The 16,613-nt window shown below is 32.7% G+C and overlaps 2 protein-coding genes across 2 annotated transcripts; both read left to right on the top strand.

Annotated features, from left to right (window-relative positions):
- Positions 1–99: 99 nt before the first annotated feature.
- On the top strand, positions 100–7,143 carry LOC108324008 (dolichyl-diphosphooligosaccharide--protein glycosyltransferase subunit 1B). The gene is made up of 9 exons (XM_017556789.2): positions 100–302; positions 794–838; positions 1,724–2,355; positions 3,268–3,415; positions 3,961–4,140; positions 4,245–4,313; positions 5,136–5,225; positions 6,635–6,783; positions 6,876–7,143. The coding sequence occupies exons 1-8, from the start codon at positions 192–194 to the stop codon at positions 6,755–6,757; spliced, it is 1,398 nt and encodes a 465-aa protein (XP_017412278.1). The 5' UTR covers positions 100–191; the 3' UTR covers positions 6,758–6,783; positions 6,876–7,143.
- Positions 7,144–9,769: 2,626 nt separating this feature from the next.
- On the top strand, positions 9,770–16,354 carry LOC108325585 (protein ENHANCED DISEASE RESISTANCE 2). The gene is made up of 22 exons (XM_052874955.1): positions 9,770–9,899; positions 9,990–10,160; positions 10,738–10,812; positions 10,940–10,993; positions 11,077–11,142; positions 11,218–11,279; positions 11,502–11,629; positions 11,702–11,748; positions 11,834–11,934; positions 12,035–12,130; positions 12,216–12,280; positions 12,366–12,437; positions 13,080–13,226; positions 13,325–13,611; positions 13,978–14,041; positions 14,125–14,300; positions 14,801–14,902; positions 15,018–15,068; positions 15,154–15,297; positions 15,400–15,495; positions 15,647–15,748; positions 16,014–16,354. Exons 2-22 carry the CDS (start codon positions 10,005–10,007, stop codon positions 16,104–16,106), a joined length of 2,184 nt encoding a protein of 727 aa, XP_052730915.1. The 5' UTR covers positions 9,770–9,899; positions 9,990–10,004; the 3' UTR covers positions 16,107–16,354.
- Positions 16,355–16,613: the final 259 nt, after the last annotated feature.

The following is a 16,613-nucleotide window of genomic DNA, read 5'->3' as shown; positions in this document are numbered from 1 at the left end:
GGGATTTATAAGTTTTATGGGGGTGCAGGAAGAAGCAGTACATCTAAAAAAACCCAATTGTTTTTATTTGACCCAAAGTGATACCAGAGCATCCTCTACGGTTGAATTGGGAGTTACTACACCCCAATCTAATAAACCCAAAATTGCAGTGTAGACTTCAGAGTCTTCCTCTGCATCTGTCAACACCTGCAATGGCAATGGTCCCTCAACCTCTGTTAATCCTTCTCTTCTTTCTCTCCCTTCTGTCAATTGTCAACTCCTCTCCTTCACAACACATTCAGATCGTCGATGCCGAACGCAGGGTAAGTTTTTTCTTTTCTCGATAACACGCACGTCGGCTTTCGATCAAGATCCGTGTCAAAATGGGAAAATTGTTCTCCTCTGCTGATTAGTGCCTAGAAAATTTGAACTTGCTCTATGGGTATAACAATGAGTATCGTAGATTCATCTGAATGGTAATTCTTGTGTGAACTATGCGTGCCATCTGTGTTTTGTTGCTTACTCTTGTGTTTTTTAGAGTTCTGGAAAATTGAGATTACATTATTCTTGCTCGTTTGTTAAAAAGAGTTGTAGTGTACGATTTGGGGTGCGTATAAGTGGACTAGTTTGTCCTGTTCATGGAATACGATTTTTGATAAATTAAATAGATGACTTTTATTTTTTTCTTCAAAACAATTGTTATATTTCTGTGTTCTCTTTTTGAGGTAATGTTGGATGTGTTCCACTATATTTGGCGCCGTCCAAATGCTCATTTCTATATATTGCATGACTAATATGCCAACGATCCTTGCAGATTGACTTGACCTCCCACATTATTAAGGTGTACTTGACATTGAAGGTAACCTCTCCATACTATTACTCTTTTGATAGTAGGATTGTGTTTGGATAATTTTTCCCTCGAGCATGTGTAGGATAAGAAAATTAGAAGAAAAGATGAAATAAGTTTTTTCATTGGCTAAAGTTAGTTTATGTACAAGTGAAAAGTCAGATTTTTGAGAAGCGAGATTTTTTATAAATTAGTTTACACACTAGTATTAACTTATGGATTTCTTTTTAGTTTCTTCTTCTGGAAATGCTTATGGAAAAGTTTATCCAAACAGGTCCTAACTCTGGTGTTTGTCTGGGTTTAAGCTTTGCATTTCTGTAAACTATGTTCCATGTTCAGCAGGGAATAGGGACTTGGCTTTAAGTATAATATTTGATTAAGTACTGGCATGTAAAAGTCATGTTTAAGTTGGCTAGATGAATTTTATTTGTTATAATTTTATGAAAAGTGGTTTGAACCAAACTTACGTCTATACAAAACAATGTGATGACATTAGCATATCTCAACCATGCATAGAGTTTTCTGAGTTTCACTTCTGCCAAATTTGATTAGAGTTACCTTTTGCAAACACTTAGGGCATGTTTGGTATGCACAACATGAAAGGGGAAGGACCTTGTGGGAATTTATTCTTTTAATGATAGCCATCAACTAAACATTTTAGCAAATGCATGAAAAAACAAAAATCACGTTGGGGGGTGGCGGGGTTGGGGTTGCCGGGTCTAAGAATGATTGAGTCTATCAAAGTCTATAACATGTTTTGGATTCGCATACCAACAAATCATTATTTGTTTGGACCAAATTTTAACTTGAAATTATTTGTTTCTATTTCTTTTCTATGGATTGTGCTATCAAATACAAAATTTGTTGATTTTATATTTCTGAGCGTTTTTCTTTCAGGTGGAAAATTTGGGGACATCTGCTGCTTCTGAAGTACTTCTGACCTTTTCGCCCGCTGAAGTTGAACATCTAGCATTACTCAAAGCCGCTGCAACTTCTGGGAAAAGGAAGAAGAAAACTTACGTTCCTCTTGATGTCAAATCTGCTGAGCAGCCTGATGGACCAAATGGAACTAAGTTTTTCTCTATAACTTTGTTAACTCCACTTAGTAAAGGGGAAACCACGACACTAGAGGTTCTTTATATATTGACACGTTCTTTGGAACCTTTTCCAGTGGAAATAAGTCAATCAGAGCCACAGTTGGTTTATTTCCGTGATAGTGCAATATTATTGTCTCCCTATCATGTCAAACAACAGACAACTTTTCTCAAGACACCAAGCACTCGGGTAGAATCATTCACGGTGGTGGACCCCACTAAACGTGCTGGTACAGAGTTGAAATATGGGCCATATGAAAATCATCCCCCGTATTCATATTCTCCTGTACTTGTTCATTTTGAAAATAACAATCCATTTGCTGTTGTTGAGGAGCTAGAACGTGAAATAGAAATATCTCACTGGGGAAGCATTCAAGTCACTGAGCGATATAGCTTGGTCCATGCCGGTGCTCAACATAAAGGTGTTTTTTCAAGGTATATTTGTTATCTCTGTTTTACTTGATGCTATAGATCTGCATTCAGTTCTTTGGGAAACATATATATCCGTTAAAATTTAGAAGAAATAAAAAAGTTACATACATGTCAAGATAACAGGAGGAAATAGTTATTAGTTTAAGATTTTAGAATGATCTCTTTCTAATGTTTTTATTTATTTGTTTTATGCTTATTATTCTTATGTGTGTTGTAAGTTGTCAAAGTTCTCATCTCACCTCTAGAAACATTGTCTAGTTTCTCACAATTCTTCCTGGCTTGATAATTTGGTAGTGTTGTTATTAGGATATTAAGTTTACTACTAGAAGCTCTTAGAAGCTATTAGAAGATTCTAGATTTCGCTCTGTAATTATTACTATAGGGTTAGAGTTCTCTATATATAAAGGCTGATGTACTATTTCAAATTAATCAATTGAATAAAAATCTTCTTTCCTTCATATTAATCCTTGCAAGTGGTAGTAACTTCAAGTATTGTCTTTTTACTACATGTTTTAGGGCAACATTTGATGACAGCATCTGTGAATTGTTTTTTAAAAATTAGTTAACTGCTGAAAAAGGACCATTTTAAGATTTTTATCACATCCGGGCAAGAACAGATAGATTGGCACTTTCTTCGTGAGCACCCTGTGTTATTTATTCTATATTTGTATAGATTGGCACGGACTCATACTGTAGTTTTACTCCAGTATTTGAACTTCCGAGAGTTGAAATGGCCTCAGTTTTAACATGTAGTTTACCAATTGTTCGGCTGGATGAAAGTAAATGAAACATTAACTTATAGTATCTCTTGGTTTATGTTATTTTTATATTCTTCTAAATTTATTCTGACATTTTATTTTCCCCTTCATATATAAATTTTTTCTGTGTGCATAACTGGAGTTTTTCTGTTGGCAGGGTTGAATATCAAACTAGACCCGGTGGTACTGGTGTTTCATCATTTAAACATCTTTTAGCAAAACTACCCCCTAGGGTCCACTCAGTATACTACAGGGATGGAATAGGAAATATTTCCTCTTCACATCTTCGTACAGATTCTCGGAAGGTAATATATGTTTTTGGGACTTTAAAAAAAGGATTATTTTTCTCCCATCCTTCTTGACATCATCATGCACCAATTCTTTTCTTTTTCTCCCTCTTTCTTTTGCAAAAATTGGGGTGAAGAACACTAGAGAAAAAGTATAGTGCTGTGTCAACTCAAATAGGTGACCACATGGCTGTGTCATCATAAGTGGGACATGATGCTTTTTCTGCTTGAAAGTCATGTCATTCATGTCAACATAAAGAGCACCGTCATCTTCTGTATTTGGTCTATATGTATACTTTACTGGAGTACTGGTTAACACTAACTTCATAATGAATCGATAGAAACTGAAGTATGAAATTATGAATGGAAGGGATGATTTCTTCATGGGCATGCTTCTATATTAATGAAGAGTAGACGATACAAGTGTTACTGTTGATATATATAGATCACTGAGGGGTTTAGTCTTGAATGACAAATAGATCATTTTTGTTTTTCAACATAATCGTTCATGTAAAATGTCATGTTTTCTGATTCATACTTATTTACACGTTTATTGTTTGCAGTCAGAACTTGAAATTGAACCTCGGTATCCTCTATTTGGAGGCTGGAAAGCAACCTTTGTCATTGGCTATGGACTACCGTTGCAAGACTTCCTTTTTGAATCTCCAGATGGCAGAAGATACCTCAATTTTACTTTTGGTTGCCCTCTTGTCGAGACAGTGGTTGATAAATTGATTGTAAAAGTGGGTTTGTTATGTAGCTGAAAATTGTTCTCCTTGCTTCAACTGCTTTTGTATGCAAACGTGGAGGTTTAATTTACCCTTCTTGTTGAACCATTAAAATTCAGGTTGTGCTGCCGGAGGGATCCAAAGATCCCACAGCTGAGATTCCTTTTGAAGTAAAGCAGCATCTAGAGGTAATGTTCTCTTAAGATAATGATTTTCGTTCAACATTGGTTTAGTTTCAACTTTCGACTGCAGTCAAAGCTTCATCTGCATTAAATCTTAGATGGAACATGTGCACTTGTGACTTTTAATTGCATCAGTTGCATTTCTCTATCTTATAATCAGGGATCAATGTCTATAAGCTTTCAAAGTGATCAATTTAGCTCACAGAATTGAAAGAGGCCAGGAAAAAATCCCTCTACCAAATAGGGCATTTCAATCAGTACCATGATGAATTGAGGATATAATGTATAAATATATTATATATACTTCTTTACTGTCTGGTCGAATTACCATCATACATGATGATTTGACCTTCTTGAACTTGTGCATTACATATTTATATATTGAGAAAATTTCCTCAAAGTGGGACCTACTATTTTATAAGTCTTGTTGAGTAGAACGTGTACTCGTTGTAATGCACCAGTACTCAACTTGATTAGTGGTGCAGTGATTTGTACTATAACGTACATAACGTATAATATAAATTCTTCAGAGTCTCTTCTCTTCCCCGCCACGCACCTCCATCCTATAATTAGAAGTACACAACTTATTGCGAAAAGGAAAAAGGGGGTGGGTGTATCAATATGTTAAAGAAATTTTTCATTTCGTAATCTTTGACTAAAATAGTATATTGTCTAGATATATAATTTAACTTCAATTTCTCCAAGATAATTCTTTTTTATTCTCTAGGTATAGTTTGATTCTCCTATTGAAGAGTTTCACTTGCTGTATTTGTAGCATAAAGCATTTGACTCCCTGCAGCTAAAGTGGTTTTAATTTGAACTTTGCAGATCAAGTATTCATATCTTGATGTTGTCGGCAGGACAGTGGTGGTTCTAGAAAAAAGAAATGTAGTTCCTGAGCATAATACTCGTTTCCAGGTATTTACCAAATCTAATGCGAAAAAATAAATAGAAAATTATAAAGCTGGTTAGGTAAGTGAGCATTTCACGAATTCTAAGATAATAATTTTGCTTATTGCGGCCCAAATCAAGGACTAATGCTACTTTTATTTAAATGTGATGATGTTGATGCAACAAAATTTGTTGAGACCTTGTTAATGGGAAAAAATGATTCTAGAGCATATGTTTCCTGGCAATGCCAGTTAATAAATGAGGCATTTTAAACAATGTCGTGTTTATGCAAATGGATGGAGGTCTTATTGCAGATGAAAATTGTGTTTGGCTTGAATCTGTTTATTTACCCTGTTTGGTAATGTTATGCCTTCGGTTCTTAATTTTTGGCTTAAAGCTTACAAACGATGTATGGAAAAATTCTTCTTAGACCCCCTTTTGTTTGCCCGTAATTTTTTCTTAGTGGCAAAATCCAAGAACAAAATGTTTTTTCTGGTTTTCTCAAATAATTTTAAACAAAATTCTCTTTGCCTTCTATTCTCAGACGACAAAACATGTAAAAGCATTAGGTTCCTTTCTCTATCACTACTTAATTTACTCTGATTCTTGTCCTCGTGCCCTTGTTGGCTTGTCTTTACCTTGTGTTTGGATAAGACATTTGTTCAATTCTAAGAAATTGAAATGAATAATATTTTAATTGTTTGTAATTGATTTTTCTTCATATTTTTTTTGAATATTTTGTTTGGATAGAGCAATTATCCTACATTTAAATTTTTCTTGTTTGGATAAAGTAATTAAATTTCTCTTTTAAGATAAAATTCCATTTTAAAAATATTTATTTTAAAATATAAAATTTTAAGATTAAACTTTACAAAAAAATATTAGTCAAATTTTAATATTTAAATAATATTTAACAATTTAATATTTTTCAATATATATGTATTTCTGTATAAAGAGAAAATGACTAGTGGTGGAATTTAATTTTTCTTTCTATTGAGTGCATTTCAAATTCTATTGTTTTAGTTATTTGAAAATCCTGCTAAAGATTTATAAATTTCAATTTTTCTTTTAGTTTCTTCATTCAAACAACTCATTTTACTCCGAAGAATTTTAAATTCACTAAATAAATGAATCACTTCTTAAATTACCTCATCTAAACCCATTAGTCTATATTTGTTTATTAGCATGCTCGTTATATTGTTTATTTTCATATCTGATAGAATTTTTTTCTTCAGAAACCTTATAATTGAATTTGCAAAAGTAATGTAAAACACTTAGCACTGTCTTTAATATTTGCAACTACAATAATGGAAGGCATAACATATTGTATAATATGTTATGAAATCATGGACTTATTTTCCAAATAAATTTCTACACAATGAATTACCTTAAAGTCTGGTATGGTCTAACCAATTTTTGTTTTCATTTTTTGGTAGGTATACTATGGTTTTAACCCTATATTCATGCTTGCTGAGCCATTGATGCTGGTATCTGCATTTTTCTTGCTTTTTGTTACTTCTGTGGCATATCTTCACATTGATCTTTCCATACGCAAGTGAAGAACATCTAACCAGTTTCTTGAAAGGTACGTGTTAAATCCCTCTTCTGACTATTTTTATGATTAAAACATTCTCTTTGGCCGTGCCCTCTATTGAAGTATTGTGCCTTTCTTAACAGGCAGTGACTGAGCAGATCCAAGGGTTCCTTATTTTTGGAATTTCATATTGCATTTTTGACAATATTGTGTGGTGTTAAGAGGACTGATTGCAATTATAGAGTTTACTTGCTTGTACAATTTTCCAATGGCAATTTGATCTTAGGCACTTAATTGTAAGAAACCTGTAAGATTTTACTGTGTAGGCATTAGAAATATTTATGTGAAACTTAGCAATCAATATACAAACTTGAATGAAATTGAAAGGAAAGAGTCGTATTCAATAATCTATATTATAATCATTTCGTTAAAAGACAATCCGCAATGCCTTTTTGGATAGGGTAACTTTTAAGTTAAAAGTAGATTTTCCTAGTTAGTTTTGCTTTGTAAATTTATAATATAGCTACAAAATCTCATTATAAATAAACAATATTCATAGTGGAATGTGAAATTAATGTGAGAAATACCATTTAAACCGAGTTTTTGGTCGGACTGTTTGGCATCTTAGTTCGAATCAACACATTACTACATTCATACATTTTAGTTGAGTCATCTTAGGGTCGTAAATAGTCTTATTAGTTAAGCTATGTTAAATTATATAGTAATGCTGCTTGTTACTTTCTGCACCCCACACTTTCTTTGCGTACCTCCCATGAAAATAACATTTTACCTTATCACATGTTTTTCAAAATTTTCGGAACAAGTTTTTTAAAATTTTCAAAACACATGAAAGGCGTTCTAAAAAGAACTTTTTAGAATAAGGTTTCATTTGGAATGAATATAATATTTTCCGACATAAGTTTTTCAAAATATTTTACATAAAATGTTTTGTAAAAAGTTTTTTTTTTTTTTGTGTTTTCTCTCTTATTCTTTTTCTTTCTTTGATAACATTATTTTTCTTTTTCTTTGTAATAATGCTAATGATAAATGTGGTGATAGTGACAACAGTGGTAGTATGGTGTAGCGTTTAATTTTCTTTATTTGTATGGAATGCAGTTAATAATTGTTGATGTAGAGGAAGCAATGGCCAGACATCATTTCGGCAATTACTTCCTATCATTTTTTTCCTACACACTGTTATTTTCGGAATTAACTTTCCGTAATATAATAAATAATTTCGGAATTTGTTTTTTCAGAAATCAATCTCTAAATTCTACGGAAAACATTTTTGGAAAGTTTTTGATGGGGGTGCAGGAAGCTTTATCCCATTTTGAATACAGAAGCTTTGCCTTTTAAGGGCCTAAGCAGCTTAGATAAGAACTTTACATTTAATTTAAACAATCTAACAAGCAAGAATGAAAGTACTATCATATTTTTAAAATTTTATAGTAACACTGATTTGTTTGTTTGAATAGTATTCTTAACGTATACTGACATGAGAAAAAAAAAAGGAGATAAAACAATTTAAAGGAAAAAAATAAAATAAATTAGAAGAAAAAAAAGACAAAAGAAAATAAATTTCTTTTAGCAGTTGTAATTAAGCTATACATAAATTTAGGTCAGATTTTAGAGAGGGTAAATGGAATTTTTTTCTTAAAATTATTTTGTTTATAGTAAGATATTTTGTATATTTAATTTAGTTTTTCAATTATGTTAATAATTTCTAACGTATCTTTCAAATCAATTAATAAATATGCATTACAATGTAATGAAAAAAAGTTTCTCATGTTATATTAACATATGATGAGAAAATTCTTTTTAAGAATTTTTTATCCTAAATTTGTTGACTATCATTATTAAGGTTAATCACCAACATATCTGAAGTATGATCTGTTTTGGAGTTTGTGTTTTATTATGATTTTACTTTTAAAAGATATTTCAGAATGTTTTGTTACAATTTTGTTTTTAAAAGACATTTAAGAATGTGTCATAATGATTTTGTTTTTAAAATATAATTTTAAAAATGAAAGAAATATTTAAATTATTTTAGACTTTAACTTTTAAATAACTAAAATTATTGAATGAACTGTCTTAAGTCTCAATTTTTAAACCATTAAAATTATTGGATGAAATAAAACCAATGTTAATTTTTAAAAACAAAAACATACACATACGTAAAGCTAAACGGAACTGGCTTTAAAGAAAGCCAGTTTTGTCGTCACAGGATTAATGCAAGACAACGATTCCCCGCAAGTCATGTTTGAAGATTGATTATCTCTTAATTTCATCTTAATAACAACAAAATCACTGTCTTGCCTCACAAACAACCTCCTATCTTCTTCCTATTCAACCATAACACTTCATTTACCTTTTTGCTCTCTCCTCTACTCTACGCTGTAAAAATCTTTTAACCATTTACTACAATACTCATTAATAAAAAAAAACGATGAATTTCAGTTCATAGTCCCCTTAACTGAGTTATATTCTCAAAACACTTTTTTATCCCTAAGAAAAATCTTACTTTATTCGAATAAGATTATCTCTAATAAAATATATTTATGATAGATACTACTACTATACTTGAAGATGCTCACTTCTTAAGTGTATTACGTGATTGTATACGTCAATAGTATAAGTAATAAAGAAAGAATTTCATTAAATAATAACACAAACTAAATGAAACTTTAATTTTGATTATAAAAGACACATACATATATTCCTATTTAATTGATAGTTTACAAAATTTTACGTGGCAATCAAACTAAAAATAAATTTAACAAAATATCGGGATTTAAAGTTTTTATAAATGAGATAAAATGTGAGACTTAGTCAAATGAAAAAAAAAAGTAATTTTAATGTAATATAATGATATAACAATTGATCAAGAAATAAATGATGTGATTTTAAAAGAGGAAAATGTATTTTAGGTAGGTGGGTGAGTAAAAAAGGAGAAGGGCAAGAAAGTAAATTGGGATTGTAGTATATGATGTGGTATGAAGTAGAAGGAAAGACGCAGAAGACGGTTATTGGATGAAGCGGGAACATAGGAAATAAAACAAGAAGAAGAAGAGCAACAACAACCACCGTTGTCACTGCCCTCACGATTTCGATTCTCTGATTCCCTTTCGCGGGGTCAGGGGATCGCCATCGTCGATCCCCTTTCTCAGGTTCTTTTCCTTCTTTGCTCTCATTCTCATTCTCATTCCTTCCATTTCATGCAGCCTCACAAATTCCAACACTGTTTTCTTTCTTTCTAGCCGATTTTCTTCCAAATGGGTATTCTTCCGCAGAGTGAGAAGAAAATGGAAGGCTGGCTTTATCTCCTTCGCGCCAATCGCTTTGGTCAGCATTACTCACGGAAGAGGTACTTTATTCTCAAAGACAATGTCCTCCGAAGCTTCAAAACCCAACCCGCTTCCCCAACCGAGGTAAATACTCCTATAGATCAAATCTTTCATTTTTCAACATAATCCACGTCGCACGATTCATATATAGCGTTGTTCTTCTCATTTATGTTGGAAGTCGCACGTCGAGTAGAGATAAAGCCAAATGATAATATATAATAATATATAAGTGAGATGCAAACCTTACTTTACAAGCCGGTTTTGTGGGGTTGAGTTAGGCTTAAAAACCCACCTTTTAATATTTTACGTGAGTGGTGAGGAGTTTGATCTCGGGTCCTTCTGTATGAAAAACTTTTGTCCGAAGAGATCAATTTCTTGAATGGACCTCACTCTGTTCATTGGTGTCTGTCACATAGTAATACATTTTCGATTTATGTTCGAGAAACGTTTCCTTACCATGTTTGATTATTTGATGTATCCTGGAACGTATAACGTTTTAAAGGCTTTGGATTAATTTATATTTTCATAATAGCTTTCTTAATGTTTGACGTGTGGTATGTGTGTTCTTAGATTTTAATAACAACAATATTTCTGAAATTTCCTTTCTTGCGATGATTGAGTTGTCAATTGTGATTAATGAAAGCGTTATGTTAATTTTCAGGAGCCAATTAGAAGTGCAATAATTGACTCTTGCGTTCGGGTTAATGATAATGGAAGGGAGAGTATGAACAAAAAGGTAAGGAACCTGCGGCTCTTTCTACGGGACAACACTAGATGGTTTTTATTTATTATTTATTTGACAGAGCTGCATTGTTTCCTTCAACATTTAATAATTGTATTTACGAATTGTTTCCATTGTGCAGGTGTTCTTCATGTTTACTGTTTATAATGCAACAAACCAAAGTGATAAGCTTAAGGTGTGTTGAAATTAAGACTCCGAGCATAATATTTATGACAATTTTTCACTGATTATTCTTAATCTATATTTCATATTTTTTAGTTAGGAGCAAGTAGTTCAGAAGAAGCTGCAAAATGGATACGCACCTTGCAGGATTCTGCAATGAAGGTTCTACTCTGCTATCTTAATGAGTGGATGGTGTTCTCGTTATAAGAAGCATATTTTATTGTTTTTTTTTTTCAGGAGTGCCCGTCTCCAACAAAAAATTTAGTGGCTTGTATTAGAAGAAGACGTTCAACTTTGAGGTACATTAACTACTTTTGAATAATATTTAAAATGCTTTAAAATTAGCATAATCAACACTCATCAGTCCTTTCCTTTCTGCTGCAACATTACTAGAAGGCAGTGATAATATTTACGTACCTACAATTCATTGAACTTCCTGTATTCTTTTATATTTATCTAAAAATAAACTAATCATATTATGGAAAGTGTGCCTTTTAATGTCTAAAGTTTCGTTAAAACAGAAACGGAGGCTCGAAAAGCACAGATTGGAAATACATCAACTTGAATCTTCAAACAGAAATAGGCACTGAAACGATTAGCTCTGATGTTATTGCCCCTTCACCATGGAAGATTTTTGGTTGTCAGAATGGTAAAGCTTTAGCTCCTAAAGAACATGGTTACAGCACTGATCTGTATCTCATATAGTTCATTCCTTATGCAGGACTTAGGATGTTCAAAGAATCCAAAGATTGCGATTCCCTTGGAAATGTAAGTTGCTTCTAACTGGTTAACACTTTCATTTTAGTAAGCAGTCAACTCTTCTAAAAAATAAGGAGTTGTTTTCCTTGTTCAGCATTGGGGTGATCACCCAGCAATAATGGCAGTTGGTGTGGTTGATGGAACTTCAGAAGCCATCTTCAACACTCTTATGACTCTTGATCCCTCAAGATCCGAGTAAGTCTTCTTCACTTGAAAAATGTGGAACCACTAAATAGGAAATGTGATCCACATGATTTAGTATAGCTTTTATATTAAGTCACCTAGCTTTTTGCAGATGGGACTTTTGTATTTATCGAGGCAGGGTGGTTGATCACCTTGATGGACACACAGATATTGTTCATATGGAGCTGTACAGTGATTGGTTACCATGGTAGGATATGTATATATATGTGGAACCTTGTATATGATAATTTAGTAAGCGAACATGTTAACACGTCATTATGTCACATGTCCAGGGGAATGAAACCCAGAGATTTGTTGTTACGAAGATACTGGAGGAGGGAGGAAGATGGATCATATGGTACTGTTAATAAAACATTTAGGTTTTGAAGATATGGTTCATTTTAATCCGTCTGTTAACTTTTTTATCTCTGATTCTGTGACAGTGTTGTTATACCATTCTGTGTACCATTCGAAGTGTCCACCAAAGAAAGGCTATGTCCGAGCTTGCCTTAAAAGTAATGTATGCTTTAAATTTGAGATTATTATTTTACCTTTCGATGCCGCCAAATAACTCAATCCTATGGCAGAGGGATACAGGGGATGCAGCACCCTAAAATAAGAAATAAAGAGCATTTATTTTTTATTTTATTTTTTTAGTGTGTGCGGTTTCAGCACATTTTAACAATTATTATCGTATATTTTTAGTTGGAAATATTTCATGTCTTAAAAAATTATAAATTTAGTATTATTACAAGGTTTAACATAATTCAGTGTTAAGTTTAATTTATTTTCGTAACAAAAAAGAAATGAATCAATCAATTACTTTTAAAAATAATTGTGTACTTAAATTATCTTTTCAAATCTGTTTAAAGAACATATTAATTAAATCATAAATAAATATACAAATTTGAATTAGTGTTTTTTAATTAAAAGTTCTTTTTCTCATATAATAAATATATGAATTAGTGTATCCAGGGCACAAACTATAAAAATCCGTTTATAAATTATTCGAGGGTGATCAAAACCCCACCCAAATCCCAATCAACACTTCTCTAAAATAAATGTCTTCCTAGTTTTCTCGAACCAATATTTATTAGTTTCCTAAAATGTGGTAAAATGCCAAGAATAACCATAGAATGGTTTTGAACACTCGGCAGGTGGAGGATTTGTAGTGACTCCTGTAAACAAGGGAACGCAATCAGTGGTGAGACACATGCTTGCTATTGATTGGAAGTTTTGGAAATTGTATTTGCGCCCCTCATCTTCAAGGACCATTACTATTCGTATGCTTGAACGAGTTGCAGGTATGTGGGAGACTCCAAAGTTCTGTCATCTATGTTGTCTTGTCACATTAGTTATAACTGAAATTTCACAAGCTTTTACTATAATCTTCTTATCGCAGCTCTTCGGGAGTTATTTAGAACCAAAGGTGGAAATTCCTCCCCTGAACCTATGACAAAAGAAATTGGATTAACTCTTGGTGAAAAGGAGGATATTAAGTCTGAAGTTTCAGAGGAGAAAAGCAAGTACGAGGAACCTCTTATTGTCCTAGAAGATGATGTAGAACCTTCCGGTCGTACAAATTTAATGGGATTGAATGATTCTGATGAGTTCTTTGATGTTCCTGAACCAACAGAGTATGATCACTTTGACAATCAATGGCACCCTGACTTGGCTTCTGATCAGATGGTACTGTTGCTTACCAACATTCATCCTCTAATTGGTTTCTGAATTTCTATTTTATTTCTTTTTGTACTTTTCCGCGTTGCTAATTTTAGACAAGTTTACAATATGTTTTTTCTTATATAAGGAATCTAAGTACACATTAAGATTTTGTGTGATTGCGTCATATGTTTATTTTCTCTAAACAATCTTGTTATGATTTGTACTTTTCCGCGTTTCTAATTTTAGACAAGTTTACAATTATGTTATTTCTAATATAAGGAATCTAAGTACACATTAAGATTTTGTCATTGCGACATTTGTTTATTTTATGATAAGTGATATATCCTAATAATATCAACTACTGGTGATATTGAATCAATGGATGCACAGGGTATGTCTATCCCCAGAATGTCAACAGCTGTTGGCTTGGTAAAAAAGTTACACGACATTGCAGGTATAATTTAGGTTCTTACTAATATATTTGGGATAGGATGTGCATAACATATTTCTTTTTAATATATTTTACATGCGTTGCAGTTCAGAAAAAGGGGTATATGGATTTGCACGAAGCTAACAGGGAGGAAAGTTCATCATGCCCTTATGGTGCCACTCTTCAAAAGGATTCTAGTTGTTCTTTACCCTGTACCTGGGCTGCTTCTGATCCATCTTTGTTTCTGGTTCGAGGAGAAAATTATTTACAAGACCATCAAAAGGTATTTTAAAAGTTTAACCTTTCGGTGTGTTTTATGTGTTCACCTTAATTTGATGTTATCTCATTTTTACATTTTGGAGTTATATTCAAAATGTAAAAGGAAACTCTAAAAATATAAAACTTGTTTTGACTATTTTACTCACTTAATCATGAAGCAAAAATTAATAAATTATCTAACATTGTTACAATTACTAGTGAAAACATACTAGCCGAATGGTAATACACATTTGCTCATATATCACATTGAAAATATGATTTCTTAATAAAAAAACAAAAAATATCATTACCCTCTCCTTTCTGCATTGCCAGAGGTTAAACCCAGGAGACAGAAAGTTTTATGCCTCAAATTCATTTTTATACGAGATGAAACTGTCATCATAACTTTTATTTGTGGAAGGCTTCAGCGAAGCTAGATGCTAATATTTCAAACTATACTAAACAAATTTATGCTACTTTTTTCATTTGTTTACTTTAAAGGGTAAATAAATTTCTGTTTTCCAGATCAAGGCACACGGCACCTTGACGCAAATGGTTGGTGCAGATTGGCTTCGTTCGGACGCAAGAGAAGATAACTTAAGTAGTCGTTCTGGTTCCATAGTTCAGGTATATTCCCATTTTCTCAGTCTTCTATTTGTGTATTTGTGATAAAACGGTCCTAAAATTACTGTCAAGAAATAACCGCTAAACATTGCCATTTTGTGCTTTTGTATTTATTCAGCAATATGCAGCAAAAGGTGGTCCAGAATTCTTTTTTGTCATCAACATACAAGTGAGTATTGCCTCATCTTGATTGTTACATCCATCGCTCTTAAAATATGAGATTGATAACGAATACTATTTTTATGATGTCTCAGATGCCTGGAACTCCTATGTATTCCCTTGCACTTTATTACATGTTGAAAAGTCCTTTGGAAGACTATCCCGTATTGCAGAGCTTTGTGGATGGAGATGATGCTTACAGGAACTCTAGATTTAAGCTGATACCATACATCTCCCAGGTTCATTTCTGCTTAAATATGGCATGCAACAAACAAATAAAAATTTCAGCATCAATATGAATATCTAATGGTTTTCATCCCCACTTGATTTGTTTCTCCCAGGGATCATGGATAGTAAAGCAAAGTGTTGGAAAGAAAGCATGTTTGGTGGGGCAAGCATTAGAAGTTCTTTATTTCCGTGGGAAGAACTATTTAGAGGTAACATTGCCAAATTAAGTAATACTTGGAAAGCATTAGTGATTTTGCTGTATTACTTTCAGCACTGGTAATATTGAGAGGTTTGATCATCACTTTCAGTTCGTTTCTCGTGTTCTATATGCTAACTCTTAAATTATGTTTGCCTTATTAGCTTGATATCGACGTTGGATCCTCAACAGTTGCAAGAGGGGTAGCTAGCCTAGTTCTTGGATACCTGAACAATTTGGTGGTAGAAATGGCATTTTTGATACAGGTAAAAGTAATTGATCAATGTGGTTCTGTAAGAGCATAAGTTTGATCTCCATAATCCATGAAATAGAAGTTTATATTACTTGAATTAACAAAGTAAAACTCCATTTAGTTATGATTAGATAACAAAACAAATAGCACCTATATAACTGTAAAGTTCTCTCCAAAGTAAAATGTGTATTGGACTTGCTGTAACAAGACCAAGGGCCATTGACACGTAACAACTTTGGTTAACCTTACTAAGATGACACATCTTAAAATGAGTGCAGAGCAACACACAGGATGAGCTCCCGGAAGCCCTCCTTGGAACATGTCGACTAAATCATATGGATGCATCGAAAGCATTTCTGGTGAATTCATAATTTTTAATTTGAGAATTTGTTGGTGTCTTTGAGGAGCAGAAGCTGATACTCCTGCACTTGCAAAAGTTAAGGAAGGAGTAGAAGTGTCAGATGTTGTAGAAGTTGTTGCCCTGCATTCTTCATGTTTTGTCCAACCAGTCAAAATCGATGCTGGTGCTGGGAGTTTTCCTGTGTTTTTTTCCGCTGGGGCTTCAGTTTGCAAAGCAATTATTTATTTCCTTATATAATATATGGTTACACGAAATAAAAAAAAAAAAAAAAAAACAAATTCCTTGACTGCTTCATGTCACGGTTTAACATAATATGCAAATCACAAGTTAAAAATAAAAATAAAAAATGAAAACAGAATTCCAATTTAAATTATATTCTGCTTTTATTGAAAAGTTACATTGATATGCTAAAAATGCCCCATATTTGCATTTGTCAAAAGAGAAGAGTGGGTATTTTATGACGAGGAGAGATAGCAGTATAATATGGATGATGGAATGATTATTTTCAGGTAATAAA

This window comes from Vigna angularis, chromosome 3, assembly GCF_016808095.1.
Source record: "Vigna angularis cultivar LongXiaoDou No.4 chromosome 3, ASM1680809v1, whole genome shotgun sequence".
NCBI lineage: Eukaryota > Viridiplantae > Streptophyta > Magnoliopsida > Fabales > Fabaceae > Vigna > Vigna angularis.
This window is presented reverse-complemented; position numbering and strand designations above follow the sequence as displayed.